General features: G+C 43.8%; 2 protein-coding genes across 4 annotated transcripts; one reads left to right on the plus strand and one right to left on the minus strand.

The window, feature by feature from the left end:
* Positions 1–2,561: 2,561 nt before the first annotated feature.
* LOC125506779 (uncharacterized) lies at positions 2,562–10,886 on the minus strand. Of its 3 annotated transcripts, XR_007282758.2 has the most exons (14): positions 10,497–10,886; positions 9,155–10,158; positions 8,885–9,066; positions 8,542–8,774; positions 8,401–8,469; positions 8,143–8,215; positions 7,883–8,039; positions 7,478–7,769; positions 7,189–7,303; positions 6,899–7,062; positions 6,670–6,744; positions 6,194–6,580; positions 5,708–5,767; positions 2,562–4,810 (listed from the first exon to the last, which is right to left on the minus strand). XR_007282758.2 is itself a non-coding variant. In XM_048671491.2 (12 exons), exons 1-12 carry the CDS (start codon positions 10,815–10,817, stop codon positions 6,392–6,394), a joined length of 2,874 nt encoding a protein of 957 aa, XP_048527448.1. In that variant the 5' UTR covers positions 10,818–10,886; the 3' UTR covers positions 6,106–6,391. The 3 variants fall into 3 exon arrangements, 1 of the variants encoding a protein (XP_048527448.1); XR_007282757.2 differs by having other exon boundaries at positions 2,562–5,767; XM_048671491.2 differs by lacking the exons at positions 2,562–4,810; positions 5,708–5,767 and having other exon boundaries at positions 6,106–6,580.
* Positions 10,887–12,849: 1,963 nt separating this feature from the next.
* LOC125506780 (protein NARROW LEAF 1) lies at positions 12,850–16,446 on the plus strand. The gene is made up of 6 exons (XM_048671492.2): positions 12,850–13,075; positions 13,456–13,995; positions 14,097–14,240; positions 14,707–14,947; positions 15,181–15,681; positions 15,816–16,446. The coding sequence occupies exons 2-6, from the start codon at positions 13,510–13,512 to the stop codon at positions 16,244–16,246; spliced, it is 1,803 nt and encodes a 600-aa protein (XP_048527449.1). The 5' UTR covers positions 12,850–13,075; positions 13,456–13,509; the 3' UTR covers positions 16,247–16,446.
* Positions 16,447–16,919: the final 473 nt, after the last annotated feature.

Consider the following 16,919-nt stretch of genomic DNA (forward strand, 5'->3'; position numbering starts at 1 on the left):
ACTTGTTCCGTAACACATCATCCCGTGATCAACTCCTTGGTCACATTGTGCACATTATGATGATGTCCTACCGAGTGGGCCCAGAGATACCTCTCCATTTACACGGAGTGACAAATCCTAGTCTCGATTCGTGCCAACCCAACAGACACTTTTGGAGATACCTGCAGTGCACCTTTATAGCCACCCAGTTACATTGTGACGTTTGGCACACCCAAAGCATTCCTACGGTATCCGGGAGTTGCACAATCTCATGGTCTAAGGAAATGATACTTGACATTAGAAAAGCTTTAGCATACGAACTATGATCTTGTGCTAGGCTTAGGATTGGGTCTTGTCCATCACATCATTCTCCTAATGATGTGATCCCGTCATCAACGACATCCAATGTCCATGGTCAGGAAACCGTAACCATCTATTGATCAACGAGCTAGTCAACTAGAGGCTTACTAGGGACATGGTGTTGTCTATGTATCCACACATGTATCTGAGTTTCCTATCAATACAATTCTAGCATGGATAATAAACGATTATCATGAACGAGGAAATATAATAATAACTAATTTATTATTGCCTTTAGGGCATATTCCCAACAGGGGAGACTATCATTTGAAGCACAAGATCAAGGAGTTCATCATCAACACACCATCTGTTACCTTTTGGAGAGTGGTGTCTCCTAGATTGGTTAGGTGTCACTTAGGAGCCTCCGTCAAGATTGTGGAGTTGAACCAAGGAGTTTGTAAGGGCAAGGAGATCGCCTACTTCGTGAAGATCTACCCAAGTGAGCCAAGTCCTTCGTGGGCGATGGCCATGGTGGGATAGACAAGGTTGCTTCTTCGTGGACCCATCATGGGTGGAGCCCTCCGTGGACTCACGCAGCCGTTACCCTTCATGGGTTGAAGTCTCCATCAACGTGGATGTACGATAGCAACACCTATCGGAACCACGCCAAAAATCTCCGTGTCTACATTGCGTTTGCTCCCTTCAAACTCCTCCCCTTTACCTTCATATGCAAATGATTTACATTTCGCTGCTATACTCTTAGAATTGCATGTGTAGGTTGATTGCTTGACTTGTGATAAGTTGCTAAAATCTGCCAAGACTTAAAATTGGGAAAAGGCTAGATTTTTATTTGGTCAAGTAGTCTAATCACTCCCCCCCCCCTCTAGACATACTTTCGATCCTACACCCGTCCATTTCACAAGAACACTAGCTAAGGGTCCTGATACTACCACTTGGATTTGGAACCTTCGTGTTGATGCTCATGATTTCGATAGTCATATTGGTGTTGTGACGCAATTTCAGAACATGTGCCACACGAACAACTTCTTCAAGAGTACCGAACGAGGATTCTTGCAGTCACCATATTCTTCCATGATCAAAGCTTGGTATCTATACAGCCATGGTCCCATATTCATGGTCTTACTCCAGTCACCAATCAGTTAAATTGAATTGTCAATATTGTCCTCAATTCTCCTCTAGGTTGCCCCCTCCGCCGGATTCTAAACGGACGTCCTCCGAGTACAGGGCCATGGGGTTGAACCCCTGAGTTGTGTGAACCCTAGCAATCATGAGCAACTTGGCTGCCATCACCGCCTCGTGGATCTCATCCTCCCAAACAAAATCTCCATCGTCCTTTTCATGCAACCTTCATCTCTCCAAGAGATCCTCACATGTTTCCTCCTTGCTTTGCTACTAGACCCCCAGCATCACCTCTTCATGTCTATGTCTATCAAACAGCGAGCAAGAAAACCCAAGCCCTAGATTGTGCTCACCACCAAGGTCCGGAAGGTGTGCCAAGAGACCCCTTGATCAACCCAGGTAACAAGGAGAAAGCTCCAGGTAGATGTTGTGAAAGAGAAACTCTCGGCGGCAAGAACCCTAGGTTTTTTACTAGGAGAAGAAACTCGCGTTGAACCGCTGTCGACATGTTGCTTTGCTCGCTGTTGGGATCAAGAGATGTTTGTGAGTCAGAATGATAATCATGGACGGAGATGGATGTTAAGGTTTATTTTTTTAAGGGAAAGCCCCTCAGCACTTATGTTTTGACGTAACTGAGTTACATTGATTACATATAAGAATATTTTGCAACCAATGTGCATCCCAACCCAAATTCTCCAGAAGCTCGATTCCTTTCAGAAACCACGTTGAGCATATCGTTCAAATGAACTCCACCTGCTACATTACATATAGCATGTCCGAATTGATACATTTTATGTATTAATTTAACCAATTTATTTGAATAATATAAACGGTCCATCTATCTCACATGAGTGGGCAAGGCGTTCAGCGTTTTGGGCTTCTCCATTTTAGTTGATTGTTTTCACTGCTTCTTCCCATTTATAATTTTCATTATAAAAAATCACTATTGGTATTCCGACAACTGAAATTTGTTTAGTACGATTACTAACATGTTCTGTTTTATTTTAAGCATCATGTTTTTGCTCATTATTCATTGAATTACATGTTTGACGAAGATACAATTTTTTGCCTTACTATTTAGCAAAAGCATGGCTTCCTGTGCACAAGTTGACAACATCAAAACACATGAATGGTCAGTCCGCTTGGTTTTTAAAATTTTGCGTCCTTGCTGCCCATAAAAATCCCAAGGTTGGGGAAATTGGGGAAATTTAGCATCATTAAATCATGATGACCAATGAAATTGCAGATTATTTATCGCATTCTAATCCAAGACAACTGAAATTAGCCATCATACATCCATCCACCGTACCAAGCAAAATCACAAAATCTCATCTCCCCCTGCACTGCACTTGGAATAGTAGATATATCACCGACAAACAGGATGAATCAAGATGGATACCAAGGACGCTGCTGAGAACTCTCACTTTCTGTCACCCATGCAGCCAACTAACCTTGCCCTGAAAAAAGGTTCAAAGGACAAAAACTACGAACAGACGGACGGACAGTCCTTGTCCATCAAATCAGCATCACTACAGCTGTTAGCACATTATGTAATGCAATCTATCTTTCGAGTAACAACAGGAATAACACATGAATTGTAAATTCCTAAAAAAAATTCATCCTACATATGGTACTCCCGCTGTAAACAAATGTAACACATTTTAGAACACTACTCCCTCCATTCCACAATGTAGTGCTTCCTCTATCCCCGTGCTTTAACTTTGACCGTAAATTTAACTACCAAGACCGATTGCGGCGGGGGCAAAAGTTATATCAATGAATTCGTATTCCAAAGAAGTTTTTAATTATGTAACTTTTTCTCCCGCCGCAGTCGGTCTCGTTCGTTAAATTTATGGTCAAAGTTCGACCTCAGGAAACACGGGCGCACTATATTTTGGAATGGAGGGAGTATAAAGTAGTGACCTAAAACGTCTTACATTTGTTTAAAGAGGGAGTAACTTGTCAATAACCTAGCCTACAAGCAATTCCTTCAGATTTACAAACAACCTTTTTTTCAGATTTACAAACAACCTTTTAACCAGAAACACACAGCCACTATTGTTAGCAAAATAGTATTCCCTCCGTTCCATAATTTTGGTCATGATTTTAGTTCATTTTTTAACTAAAAACCACGACAAGAATTACGAAACGGAGAAAGTATAATAATCAGATAAATATAATTTATTCATGTTATAGTTTTACTAAAATATAGATGGTTCAAAATGTCAGTGGATACTCAAAACATGAACAAAAAAATAAGAGAAGGAAAGTGAAACACAAAGTCAGAACGACACTCGTAATTTCTAAGCACTTACCGTCCAGTCCAAGGTCAAGTTTTCTGACACGAGTGGAAGTAAATCAGGCAAATTGCACTCATCCAAGACAAAAGGTTGTATCCATCAAGGTGCTTAATTTTCTAGATCTCGCCAACGTTTCATGATGCATACATACGCATATAGCATATATGATCAGGTCAAAAATAAAAATGGCTTGCATAAGCATGAGCTTCAGGATGAAGTTTCAGATAATAAAATTAGGAAAAGGCCACGTGAATCTATCGACATGGGACAAGTACAGCTAGCCATTTGCCTTTGCCTTCTCTTACTCCCTCTTATTAAGGCCACTTCGTTTGACCAAATTTGTAGAAAAAAGAACAGTTTTGCTAAAGCACATCTTACATTGAGATTCGTGTGAATATTTTCTTTATGTTTTTCTTTTTCTCTTTATGCTTGATTCACTAGCTTAGATGTGCAATAACTAGAGCACATCTATATGTGCCCTAGACACACCCAAAAAAGAACACCAGATCAGTCATGAAATAGGTCTTCGTAATAATGTATTTATTGGGTATTGTATACATGTTGATATTTTCTTCTACAAACTTGCTCGAATTTAGAACAGTTTTGACTTAACCAGACTAAGTGGCCTTAAAACTTTGATGGAGGAAGCAACTGACAAGTGATGATGCTTTGCCTCAGTTAATAAACTAGCATTCGGTCCTACTTCTACCATGCTACATGCATATATATACTTGTGCTAAGTTTTTGGACACATGCAGATTATTTGCTACATACGACTTAGATTTCTCACTGCAGGATAGTGCCAAATGCTACAGGAGTTGTAATACAAAATAACATTTTAGTTTCTCCACAAAAACTTGCAATCTTTTTAACAAAAAACTGTTGTGGATCTACATAGAAGCATGGCTTACAATGAATTCCAAGTTCGTTAAACTGTAAGGGATCAAAATAACATCTAGACCTATATACAGAAAACATTTGTATGAAAAAGACTCTTAATGACGAACTGAAACATTGACACATCCAGCTAGTTGAAAGAGGTTACCAAGACAAGGTGTAGTAATACCCAGTGCATCCAGGAATCTCCATCCCTGGACCTCAACAAACATAAAAACAATAAAAACTTTTGACTGATATTCCACATGGAGTGATAGTGGTGCATAACAAGAAAAGACTTTCTTAGAACCCTTTTCGTAAAGCAAGCACAACTAATAGAGGAAAGATGAACATCACAAGCCCATTCGCACAGAATATCAGAAGTAGATAGCAGTGTGGACTTTCAGTCTACATCAAATTCTCAAAAAGATCCATAACTTCAACGATCCCACAGAAAAGGAAATGAAAAGCTACATTTGTTTGTATTTTGATCACTTCACACGCACCTATTGCCCCATTCACTAATCATCCTACAGGTGGAGAAAGGTGGCATGGCAAAATGTAGGGATGAAAGAGTTTAGAGTTCTTGGCATTTCATTTGCCGTACCATAGCCATCCCAAATAGCAAAGAAATGCTAAATTCAGAAAGGACGGGTATTAAGGAAGAAACCAGATGACCAACATAAGAACATGTGAATATCCAATATTGACAAAATTCAGTATCGCTACGTCTAGACATGACTCATTTAGCAAAATTTATTGCAGAATCATCATATTTCAAAAGAGAAAAAAGAAATGATGTTATATGGTGTTCAACCACACTAGTTACCCAGATGTCAACCAGGGCACCTTCAGTATCATTACGCCTACACATGACTCATCTAGCAAAATTAATGACAGAATCATCAGATTTCAAAAGAGAAAAAGAAATGATGTTCTATGGTGTTCAAACACAAGTTACCCAGATATCAACCAGGGCACCTTCAGTATCACTACATCTACACATGACTCGTCTAGCAAAATTAATCGCAGAATCATCAGATTTCAATAGGGGGGAAATAATGTTATATGGTGTTCAAACACACAAGTTACCCAGATAACAACCAGGGTACCTTCTTCTGTTGGTCCTTTAGGATATATAAGTGCATGCAGCAGAGGCCCTGGCAGAAACCCTGAACGAAAAAAAGAATTAGAATCTTTAACCCAAATATAAATTGCATAAATAAATTAGTAACAAGGAAGGCCTGTTTTTGTATCAAATAAAATATCAAAAGAGCTTGTCAAGCAGTGAGAAACGACCAGTGCATTGATCACTGCACAGTAAGTAAATGCCTGAGGCCAAGCATTGCAAAACAGGCGAGCTTAAACATCAGCAGAGTGCTTGGCAGCACAAATGAGAAGTGTGCCTGCTACACCCACATTACAAGCACATGCAAAGATTTGTCACTCCAGTTACTAGAAATACATAGAACCTCGATGTTCGAACATACAAGCCAGTACAATTGTTAAATGAAGTTAGGCACAGTTTCATGTATATCTTGTAAATCATTGGGAAAATGTATACACGGAATGTAATGCCAGCCGGCCAGTTGTCTTACAAGCAACAGAACTATCCAAATGGTAAGTGCATGCAGCAAGGTCCGTAAGACAGCATCTCTTCAGCAACCCCATGCTTCGTCCATTTGGGCACGCACTCAGATCTCATAGCTCCCAGACACAAGATAGAAATGCCGATGATTAGACAAGAGGAACCCAAATTGTAGTTTACAATGTCAAGAGGAATCAACATCTTATTTTCACTTGCCAGTGATAAATGGATGGCTAAGTGCCTGTGATACGGTTATCCTCTTATCTGGATCTAAGACAAATATTTTTTCAAGAAGGTCTTTAAAATTGGAGAGCATTTTTGGGTCCTCGCCAGGAAAATTTGAAACCAAAGAACCAAAATCCTTCAGTTTGATGTTAAGAATCAACTTCCTCATAGGCTGCTGACAAAAATAGAATAAATTAGTGGTTTGAAACATTTATATAACATACATTACAAATTACAAATTAAAGAGTATTGCATACGAACCTTTTTGGTCACAGGATCTTCCTCAATAGCGTTAAAATTGAGATCTTGGTCAAAGTGTTGCATCGTGAAAGCACCCTACAAAATTGGGAGCATTACTTAGAAAAATACTTGTATATTCAACCAGAGTTCATCAGGATTACATGAGTATGTAGTCTTCCAACTGTGAGGTTAATACAAGAATCAAGCATGAAAACGAGCAAGTATGTAAAGCTCATGATGATTTTCTAACCTTTCGGAGCATCTTCTTAGGGAAGGGGCCCTTCAGTTCCATATGAAGACGAAGCATATCATTATTAGTTGCACCTGGAAACAGGACCTTTCCAGTAGAAAGTTCATATAGGCAGCAGCCGACTGACCAGATGTCCAATGGGTGATCATAGGGCAACCCAAGAACTGTAATAGAAATAATTCATTAGAGGTAAATACATTTTGAATAGAAGTATGTGTATGCAGACAACCTGCGAGCAGAAACATTATAAAATAAAATAGCAAAAAAAGGTACAAGAAAAAAGAACTCACTGATCTCAGGTGCCCGATAGAAACGGCTGACAAGATAAGGGGTGACCTCATTCATTCCAGCAAGCATAGCATTGCCAAAATCGCATAGCTTCAGGACATTCTTAGCATCATTCACCTACAATATCAAAGGGGTACAATTAAAATCATCACAGTGCCAACCCAGTTGTGTGTGACTTTCTAAGCAACTAGTAGCTAAAGCTCTACAGGATGTTTCATACGATCAAATTTGACAAGAGATTACAAAACATAATACAGTAGAGTGAAAGATATGCAGGGCAAGATGCCATACCAGCATATTGTCTGGCTTTATATCACAGTGCAGAACTTTGCAGTTTTTCAGGTGCTTCAGAGCGATGAAAAGCTGCTTTGAATATGCCCTCACAGCAGTCAGTTTAAGCCCAATATTGCGACCAAATTTCTTTAGTACCTCACGGAGATTCATATTTAAAGATTCAAAAACTAAGCAAAGATGGTTCCGGTACATGAAACTAGAAATGAACCGCACGCAGTGGCGCCTGTCCTCGCGATCCGCGCTTGCCAATTTTTCTAATATTGAAACCTCTTGCTTACCAGCCTTATACCTGTAGAAACAAATACTGAATTAAATCATCGCACAAGAATCAAATTAAAAGTTCATGTTTTATTCTGCGTATTACAGGCATTGGCTATTAAAATGCTTCTATAGGATACTCACATTGTCTCGTTCTTGCGAATAATTTTAATAGCAACTACTTCAGGATCATCTTTCCCAGCTTTAAGATCCTTTGCCCGCACGACTGTTGAGAACACCCCCTTCCCATGCGCGGCTGTAATTTCATAACGGCCATCCAACAATTCCCCAAATCGATGAGCTGTAGAGAGTAGCAAAGGTAAGGTACAAGAAAAGTGTGCGGCCATATTTAACAAAACAACAAGAAATAGGTAGACTTGAGCATAATATAGAGCAGAACTTACTATAGTAACCCTCAGGATCATCCCAATTATCATGCAGAGCATTTTTCTCAATACACAAGCCGTCTCCCTTGCCCTGCACAACCAAATGATCTCGAACTGAGTAAACAGTAAAAGGGTATTTTAATATGACGCTGGGAAAATAAATTTCATCTTCAAAGTTCAAACAGAACAAGGTGTCATGGACAATCAGAGCAGCAGGAGATATATCTTTTTAACTTCTGTATTGACATGTCTAAAGAAAACTGATAAGAGCCATACCAATTTCCGAAATCCTGCAGGTGACTCTCCAAAGATGTCATCACAAAACATATCTGCCGATCTCTCACTCTGAAAATTAACAGGACCAACATAAATTTTCTGCTTAATAAACTGTGTAGCAGGGTAAGAGAACAAAATTACCTTTGGAGTACCCTCTCCAAGGCCTGAAACACCTGTTGTCCCCTCATTGCCCAATGCTTCAGCACAGGCTAAAACAGCATCATGAGCAGGGGACTTACCCACATTGAAGTCTACCTCACCAACAAATGCATCTGAAGAGTCCTGCTTATTTTCAGCTTCCTCGTTGTCCGTAGAATTGCTATCATTATCACCTTTCATATCTACAGTCTCATCTTTATCCACTGCTCTTGCTTCTGTACAATAAACAGACATTTATCACAACAAAGTTCGTTCAATGGGACATAAACTAGTACACGTACATTCATTAGCCCATGAATAGGTCAAATTTAGCTAATCAAGTTACCTTCATCATTGCTTCTAGGTAAAGATTCCGGTTGCTGCTTCTGTGCTTGTTGCTGCCTATATTTCGCCATAATAGCTTCTTTCCTTCTCCTCGCTTCCTCCTTAATTTTTTCAGGGTCATCTTCTTCCTGCATTGCTAACTGTTGCTCAATTTTCTCTTGATACTCTTCTTCATCTTCCTCCCTAATACCACAAGGACAGAAGTATGGGGTGCCAGAAAATAAAAGCAACAAAACAAATAAGATAGCAGATCGTGTGAACAACGCCTTACTTGAAAGAATGTTCCTTCACTTCTCTAGATCGATGGCTTCTGCTGTCTACATCTCTACCTTTCTCCCCAGATCTTGACCTGTCTTTATGAGCATCAGACGTGCTATATTTCGAGCGTGTAGAGTCCTTGTGTCTATCACTACTGCTAATTCTGTCCTTGCGTTCTAAAGCTCCACTTCTACGAGTTTCACTTTCTCTATCCCTGTGCCGGCCCCTGTCTCTATCATCTCTCACTTTATCCCTTTCATGTCCAGTAGCAACCGTGACATAATCTTTATAACGATCCTTGCTTGTATCCCTTTTATGATGGTCTTTATGCCTTGAGCTACCACTTCGCCTTTCCCTCTCCCTGCTTTCTTCACGAGTGTGGTGTGCGCTCTCCCTTCTGTCAGGTCTACTATGACTGCTGCTCCTTTCTCTGTGCCTACGATCAACATTGTCTCTATCTATGCTGCTGTGCCTTCTTTCATCCATATATCTTTCCCGGCTATCACGCCTATCACTATGTCCATCACGAACAACACGACTGCTGCTCCTTTCTCTGTCGTCTTCCCGTGTCCTAGTTGCATGCCTACCAAAACCATTCCTGTCGTTGTTGTCACGATCAGGGTCAGCCCTTGGACTTGCCCGCGAACCATTAGCTTTGGCATCAGCTTCTCCGGACCTGGGGTGATTCCTAGAATGAACCTCTTCAATGTGGTTCCTGGAGGAAGGAGATCTCTTGGTGGTGTGATCTCTCTGATGAGAATCGTTATTAGAGGACAGAGTTTGACGCTCGTCCTCATGGTTCCTTCCCCTGTCCTTTGTCGGCCGTGGAGACTTTGACACCCTGTGACTCTGTTCATGTCCTTTACCATTATTATCCTCATCACCTGAAAAGATACCTACGCTTTCAGAGCCACGAGCAGTGTGATTCAACCTGCCTTCATCTTTTGAGGGCGGAGAATGACTAGGCTGCGTCACGTCAACGGCCGAGTTGGTGCCAGCATGATCACCGACTAGCTCCTGCACTTGAAACACGTCAAAAGGTAAGTAGATTTCCCGGCTCGGGTAGCAAGCAGCGTGGATGGAGAAAGCACAGAAGAAGAAAAAAACTACATACTATTCTTTTCGTTCGAGCTGTTGGTTGGTGGTTCCAAGTGATTCATTCAGGAATTTGCCTAGCTGCTCTGGCTAGGATTTCGAATCTAGGGTTAACAAAGAGTTGCAGCTGAACAATCGAGGCTTAATATAGTGTTGCCTAGACTGAGAGAGGGCACACAGCATGTATAATTAGCAGAGACTTTGAATTGGCGAGCACAGCATGACGGGAGAGGGGGTGAGGGAGAAGGGGGCAGACAGACCGGGTCGGCTCGCGGAGATGCGGGGTCGTCCCCGCGGGGGCCGCCATCGACTTCCATAGCCCCGCCGGCGCCGGCGCCGGCATCGTCTAGTATCTCCCCCTCCTCGACGTCTTCTCCGTCGGCCGCGGAGGGCGGCGGGGGCTGGGCGTCGTCCGGACGGCGGTGGCGGTGGGAGCGGTGGTGGTGGCGGTGGTGGTGCCTGCGGCGCTTCGGGGAGGCGTCGGGGGCGGGGTCCGCGTCGTCGCGCTCCCGGCGGCGGCGGTGCTTGGCGGGGGATCCGGGCGGCGACGGCGACGGCGACGGCGACGGGTCTCCGGCCATTGGAGCGATGAGGTAGGGTTAGGGTTTGGTTCGCGAATCGGGGCGGACGGCGAGTCGGAGGAAGATGCGGTGCGCTCCGTCGGCTTTGCTTTATTGGTTGGTTGGGGTCGGACGGCTGACTGACAGGGTGGCCCCGCACGTTCCAATCGACTCCATTCCAGATTCGATTTCCACTCCAAAGTCCAAAGTGGGTCAAATTTATTCTTTATTTCATTACAAAAAAAAAGTGAGCCACCTACGGCCTCTGACAGCGCTTTGAGTCTACATATATATGACAAAACAGTATAACTAAACTACATAGGGCCTCTAACAGCAGAAATTGCTTTTGGAGGCCGAGCTCCATAAAGATCTTCACATGCAAGATTCAAAATTCATGAAAATCCATATTTTTACATTTCAAAAATTTTGAAAGAAAATACATGTGTAGGTTGAGGCATAGTGCACAAGTGTATAATTTTTCAGATGATATACGTAGAAATGAGGTTTGTGAAAAAATAATAATATGTGGCTTTTTAACACATGTTACTATTCATCCTTTCAGACCATGAATTTGTTTTTTTTACAGATCACATTTCAACGTATTTCATTTTCAAATTTTACACACATGCACATCACATCCTTAGTTTACTTGTACAATTTTTTTCAGATTATTTTGAAATTAAAACATTTGAATTTTGAAATCCGGCCTCCATGAAGGCCGAGATCCCAAACGATATTCTTCTCTGACAGCGTTTTAAACTGTGAGAGGGTGCCCGATCACACATATGGATGTACAAGATCATTCCGCTATCCTGCTGCTTCGCTTGGGCCATGTCAGTTGTGTCAGCTAGCCGCTACTCCGGAGATAAAGCTAGACACCCTCACGTTAATTCGGATTAGTATCTATAATTGGTTGTTTAAGCATGACGTTGATGAGCTATTGCCCCGTCAAATTATTTGGATCTTTTTTTCATATACAAAAAGTACGTAAGATTTTTTTTTCTTTATCCATTCCGCTCCTTTTGTCGTGCTCTCCCATTCGTTCAATGTTTAACTCCTCTTCGTCGTCCATTGTTTGTACTTCAACAACGTTAAACACATGGGCCAAGCACAGTAAAATCTGACGAGTCCACATCTCTCTATCGCACGTTGTTTTACTACCCCCATCCCAACCTCAAACGGGTTTGCGCCGCCGCCTACTCCTATCCTCCTCTATCGCAACCCCTAGTGCGACATCACTTGTCCGTCGTCTCGTCCAACCTCTAATGAGTGTTTTAATATGTGATGGCCGTTCGATCACACGAACGGCGCTTCTTTTAGGCCAACCAGGTTGTGTCAATTGGGCCGCTGCTTCAGAAATCAAGCTAGGCGCTCTAATGTTAACCGGGTTGTTATATATGATTAGTTGTTCAAGCATGACATTGACGGGCTACTGCTCCGCCGAATCATCTGAAACTTGCTCACCTATCTAAAAAATACGCAAGGAGTTTTTTATTCCGCTCCTTTATCGTTCATTCGATGTGTAGCTCTTCTTCGTTGTGCATCGTCCGCACTTTGACGACGTCAAACCCATGGGCCAAGCCCAGGAAAACCCGACCAGCCCACATCTCTTTCCCTCACATGTCGTTTTACTACTCCTATCCCAACCTCGAACAGGTTTTTGCACCGCCGCCCGTCCTCTTTCCTCCTCTGACGCAAACCCTAGTGCATCATCACGTGTCCGTTGCCTCGTCCATTTTTTAATGAGTGACTATCTTTAGTATCTATGTATGATACAAAATAGTGAAAGAATACATCTAGAGACTCGAATTCAAATGCATCTGGACGATTCTGATCAGCCGAGACCGGCCTCGTAATGAAATTTCAGTTCTAGATGGAGCAAATTCGTTTTTTCACAGCGGTGGGAGAGATCACTCGAGTGGGCAAAAAGGAGTAGGTGGTTAATTTACGCAGCTAAAGCCCAAATGGATCCGAATTTGGTGGGAAATTACAGCGGAAGTGCCACACATCACATCCCAGCGTGAGTCTGCGTCTCCACTCCCCCGCACCCTCCCCGGCCAGATCCACCTCCCCGGCCGCCCGCCCGCCCGCCTCCCAGCCCCCCCTAGCTCCTCCGCATCCAGATCCTGCGGCCGGTAATGGCGCCGTTGCCTCCGCATCCGCAAGCAGCGCCGCCGCTCTGAGCCGCTCTCCACGCATCGCGGAGTCTCCGTCTCCGTCGCCGTCGCCGTCGCCGGCCACCCCACCGCTGCCTCGACCACGCCCCCTACCCACCCGAGGTATGCAGCGGGTGCACGGCCTCTCTCAGTTTTAGCGGAATTGATCCATGCTGCTGCTTCTAGTTAGCTGTTGTTACTCAGAGATGCTGCAATATCACCGTCTGAATGTACTACTAGCACTAGCAGTGAGTGAGTGAGTGAGTTAGTTCGGCTGTAACTAGTGGCAACAACGATGGTTTTCTTTGTGGTATTAGCAGATACTCACTACTACGTATCACTTAGCAGTGAGTGAGTGAGTGAGGTCGGCTGTAATCAGTTTACCAGTGACAACAACGATGATTTTGTCTCTGATATTACCGGACACTCTCTAGTCTAGTTTGATGCCGAGTCGTATAATGAATTTGTTTTCAACACAAGGTTCTGCTCTTCGATGCTTACAGGTTGATGTTGAAGACCTATAGAGCTCAAAAGACCCAGATGGTACTACTGGCATAATGCAGCCTTCAGACATTTGGAAGGCGCATGCGTCGCAGCAGCAGCAGTCGGAGGGGTCAGGGCTGGACATGGAGAGGAACAACGGATGCAACGGCCATAACTGCTGCCCGTCCCCTCTCCAGCCCGTCGCCTCAGCTGGTCAGCACTCCGAAAGCAGCGCCGCCTACTTCTCTTGGCCCACGTCTACGCTGATGCACGGCTCCGCCGAGGGCCGCGCCAACTACTTTGGGAACCTGCAGAAGGGCGTGCTGCCGGGACACCTTGGCCGCCTGCCCAAAGGCCAGCAGGCCACCACCTTGCTCGATCTCATGATTATAAGGGCGTTCCACAGCAAGATCCTGCGCCGCTTCAGCCTTGGCACGGCCATAGGCTTTCGGATCAGGAAGGGCACGTTGACCGACACGCCTGCCATCCTCGTGTTTGTTGCTCGCAAGGTTAACAAGAAGTGGCTCAGGCCTACGCAGTGCCTTCCAGCCGCCCTTGAGGTACACTTGGTTTTGTTGTTTGTTTTTAGCAATTTCTTATTTAGTCCACGCTAGTATGAACTTTCATAACCTGTATCTGTGAATGTTCCTTCCATGAACAGGGACCTGGGGGTGTGTGGTGTGATGTTGATGTTGTTGAGTTCTCTTATTATGGTGCACCAGCACCGACTCCAAAGGAACAATTGTATGACGAGCTTGTTGATGGGCTGCGGGGTAGTGATCCATCTATAGGCTCTGGTTCACAGGTCATATTTTTTTTCCACAGCTACTGTTGCCTGTTTGCCCTGTCCTCTTCACAGTTAACTAGTTATTACACCTCACATCCGTAGGATTGCAGTCTGGATGAATTTGCTGTGGGATTCATTCACGCTGTATTTTATTTAGTTTTACTTCCATTGACTCAAAACTTCTTAAAACATCCCTATGTTTTCCTATGATGCAACCGAACAACCTGTCAATACTATGGTTTTCCTACTCTTATATGTTTACCAAACCCTGCTTTGCTATAAATCATACACCACAAAGACCAGAGATTCTGTTTTTTTATTCCATTCATTTTCATTTAGTACATCAAAATCATTATTTATCTGTCAGCTCTCGACACACACATCAGTTTCATGCATTGACACTGAATAACTCTGGACATACATACCAGTCTCATACTCTCATGAAATGATATTGTGACTTAGTTGTTTCGGTTTTAATTCTCAGGTAGCTAGTCTTGAAACATACGGGACTTTGGGTGCCATCGTGAAGAGTCGAACTGGCAACAAGCAAGTAGGCTTCCTAACGAACAGACATGTTGCAGTTGACCTGGATTATCCTAATCAGAAGATGTTCCATCCGTTGCCCCCTAATCTTGGACCTGGAGTTTACCTCGGTGCTGTTGAGAGAGCCACATCTTTTATCACGGATGATGTTTGGTATGGTATCTATGCGGGAACGAACCCAGGTAACATTTTTCGTCATCACAGATTGCTTCATATATTTGTTCAACTATTCAACTGCCGACTCTAGTGAAACAGAAAATGAAATGTTTCTGAGTATTTCGTGTTTTTGGCATACATGGCGTATCTTGTACTCCATTCACCACGCTCATTTCATGCTTTTGCTGCCATTTTTTTCCTTATAATGCTCTTGTTCTCATAAATTGAAATGCCATTTACCTGTGCGGTGCATCTGCAGAAACATTTGTCCGTGCTGATGGTGCATTTATACCATTTGCGGACGACTTTGACATTACCAATGTCAGCACCTCAGTTAAAGGAGTTGGACTCATCGGTGACATCAAGGCAATCGATCTGCAGTCCCCGATTGGCAGTCTCATCGGGAAGCAAGTTGTGAAAGTTGGAAGAAGCTCAGGCCATACGACAGGGACCGTCATGGCATATGCTCTTGAATACAACGACGAGAAGGGCATATGCTTTTTCACCGACTTCCTTGTCGTCGGGGAGAACCAGCAAACGTTTGATCTTGAAGGGGACAGCGGAAGCCTTATAATCTTAACAGGACAAGATGGTGAGAAGCCACAGCCTATAGGGATTATATGGGGTGGCACGGCCAACCGCGGAAGGTTGAAGCTGAAAAGTGGGCAGGGCCCAGAGAACTGGACGAGTGGTGTTGATCTGGGGCGCCTTCTTGACCTCCTCGAGCTCGATCTGATCACGACAAGCGAAGGGCTGCAAGGTCTGTCCTTTTCCTAACACTGAGTGAGTGTTGTCTGCTGGACACACAACAGCTAGACAGACATGTTGTTGTCAGCATCCCTTGTTTGTAGCATCACCTTGATTTCCTCCTCTCTTTGTTGGTTGGCACAACAGAGGCCCTGGAGGAGCAGAGGATCACGGTGGCGGCGGCCAATTCTACGGCCACCGAGTCGTCGCCGCCCGTGGCCACCACCCCGCAAGAAGCCGAGAAAGTGGACAAGATCTACGAGCCCCTGGGGATCAACATCCAGCAGCTTCCACGGGACGGCTCTGCCAACTCGACGGACCAGCCCTTTGGGCCCGACGAGTTCCACGTCGACACGGTGGATGGGGTAAACAGCAACGTGGAGGAGCGGCAGTTCATCCCGAACCTGATGGGCATGTCCCCGATGCGCGACGAGCAAGGAGGCAACGGCGAGCTGGAAAACAACTGCAACCTGGAGAGCTCGGCGGAGGACATCTGCTTCTCGCTGCACCTGGGCGAGCGGGAGCCCAAGAGGCTCCGCTCCGACACGACGACGGTGGACATAGACCTGCAGAAATGAGAGAGGGGCCGTGGCATCTTGTTCCTTTCATCGTGCCCCTCTGTATGCGTTGTTGTTGTTGTTGGATTGGAGGCGATTGCGATTTGTGGATGGAAAAATAAAACCCCATTGATCGATCTGTGAGATGAGAACCTGCTGTTGTATTGCTCGCTGGGACCCGACCGACAGAGTTTTACTACAGCAGTAGTTTCAGGTGAAAACGATGGCGCTGTCATCTGTATGTGTACTACTCCTGGTAGTACTTCCTCCGTTCCAAATTACTCGTCGCAGAAATGGATGTATCTAGAACTAAAATACACCTGCGACAAGTAATTCGAAACGGAGGGAGTAGTAGTGAACTGTTGCGTGATTTATTTAACTCCCAACTCGTCAGCCAACTAACCAGTACGTATATGTGAATAAAGGAAGGAAAACATGTAGCATTACACAGGCCTGTATGGCTGCATGAAATTACTTGTTATAGAAATGGATGTATCTAGATGTATTTTAGTTATAGATACATCCATTTTTATCCATTTTTAAGATGAGTAATTTAGAACGGAGGGAGTATGTTTCATGTCATGTTTTGTACTACTACTAGCAAAAGTGCCCGTTGCAACGTGCGTTGCAACGGATGAACAACAAAAAAATCATAAAATTTATAGACCCAAAATAAAATAATTCAAGTTCAGGC

The sequence above is a fragment of the Triticum urartu genome, chromosome 5A (genome assembly GCF_056163025.1).
Source record: "Triticum urartu cultivar PI428250 chromosome 5A, HENAU_Tu73, whole genome shotgun sequence".
NCBI classification, from domain to species: domain Eukaryota; kingdom Viridiplantae; phylum Streptophyta; class Magnoliopsida; order Poales; family Poaceae; genus Triticum; species Triticum urartu.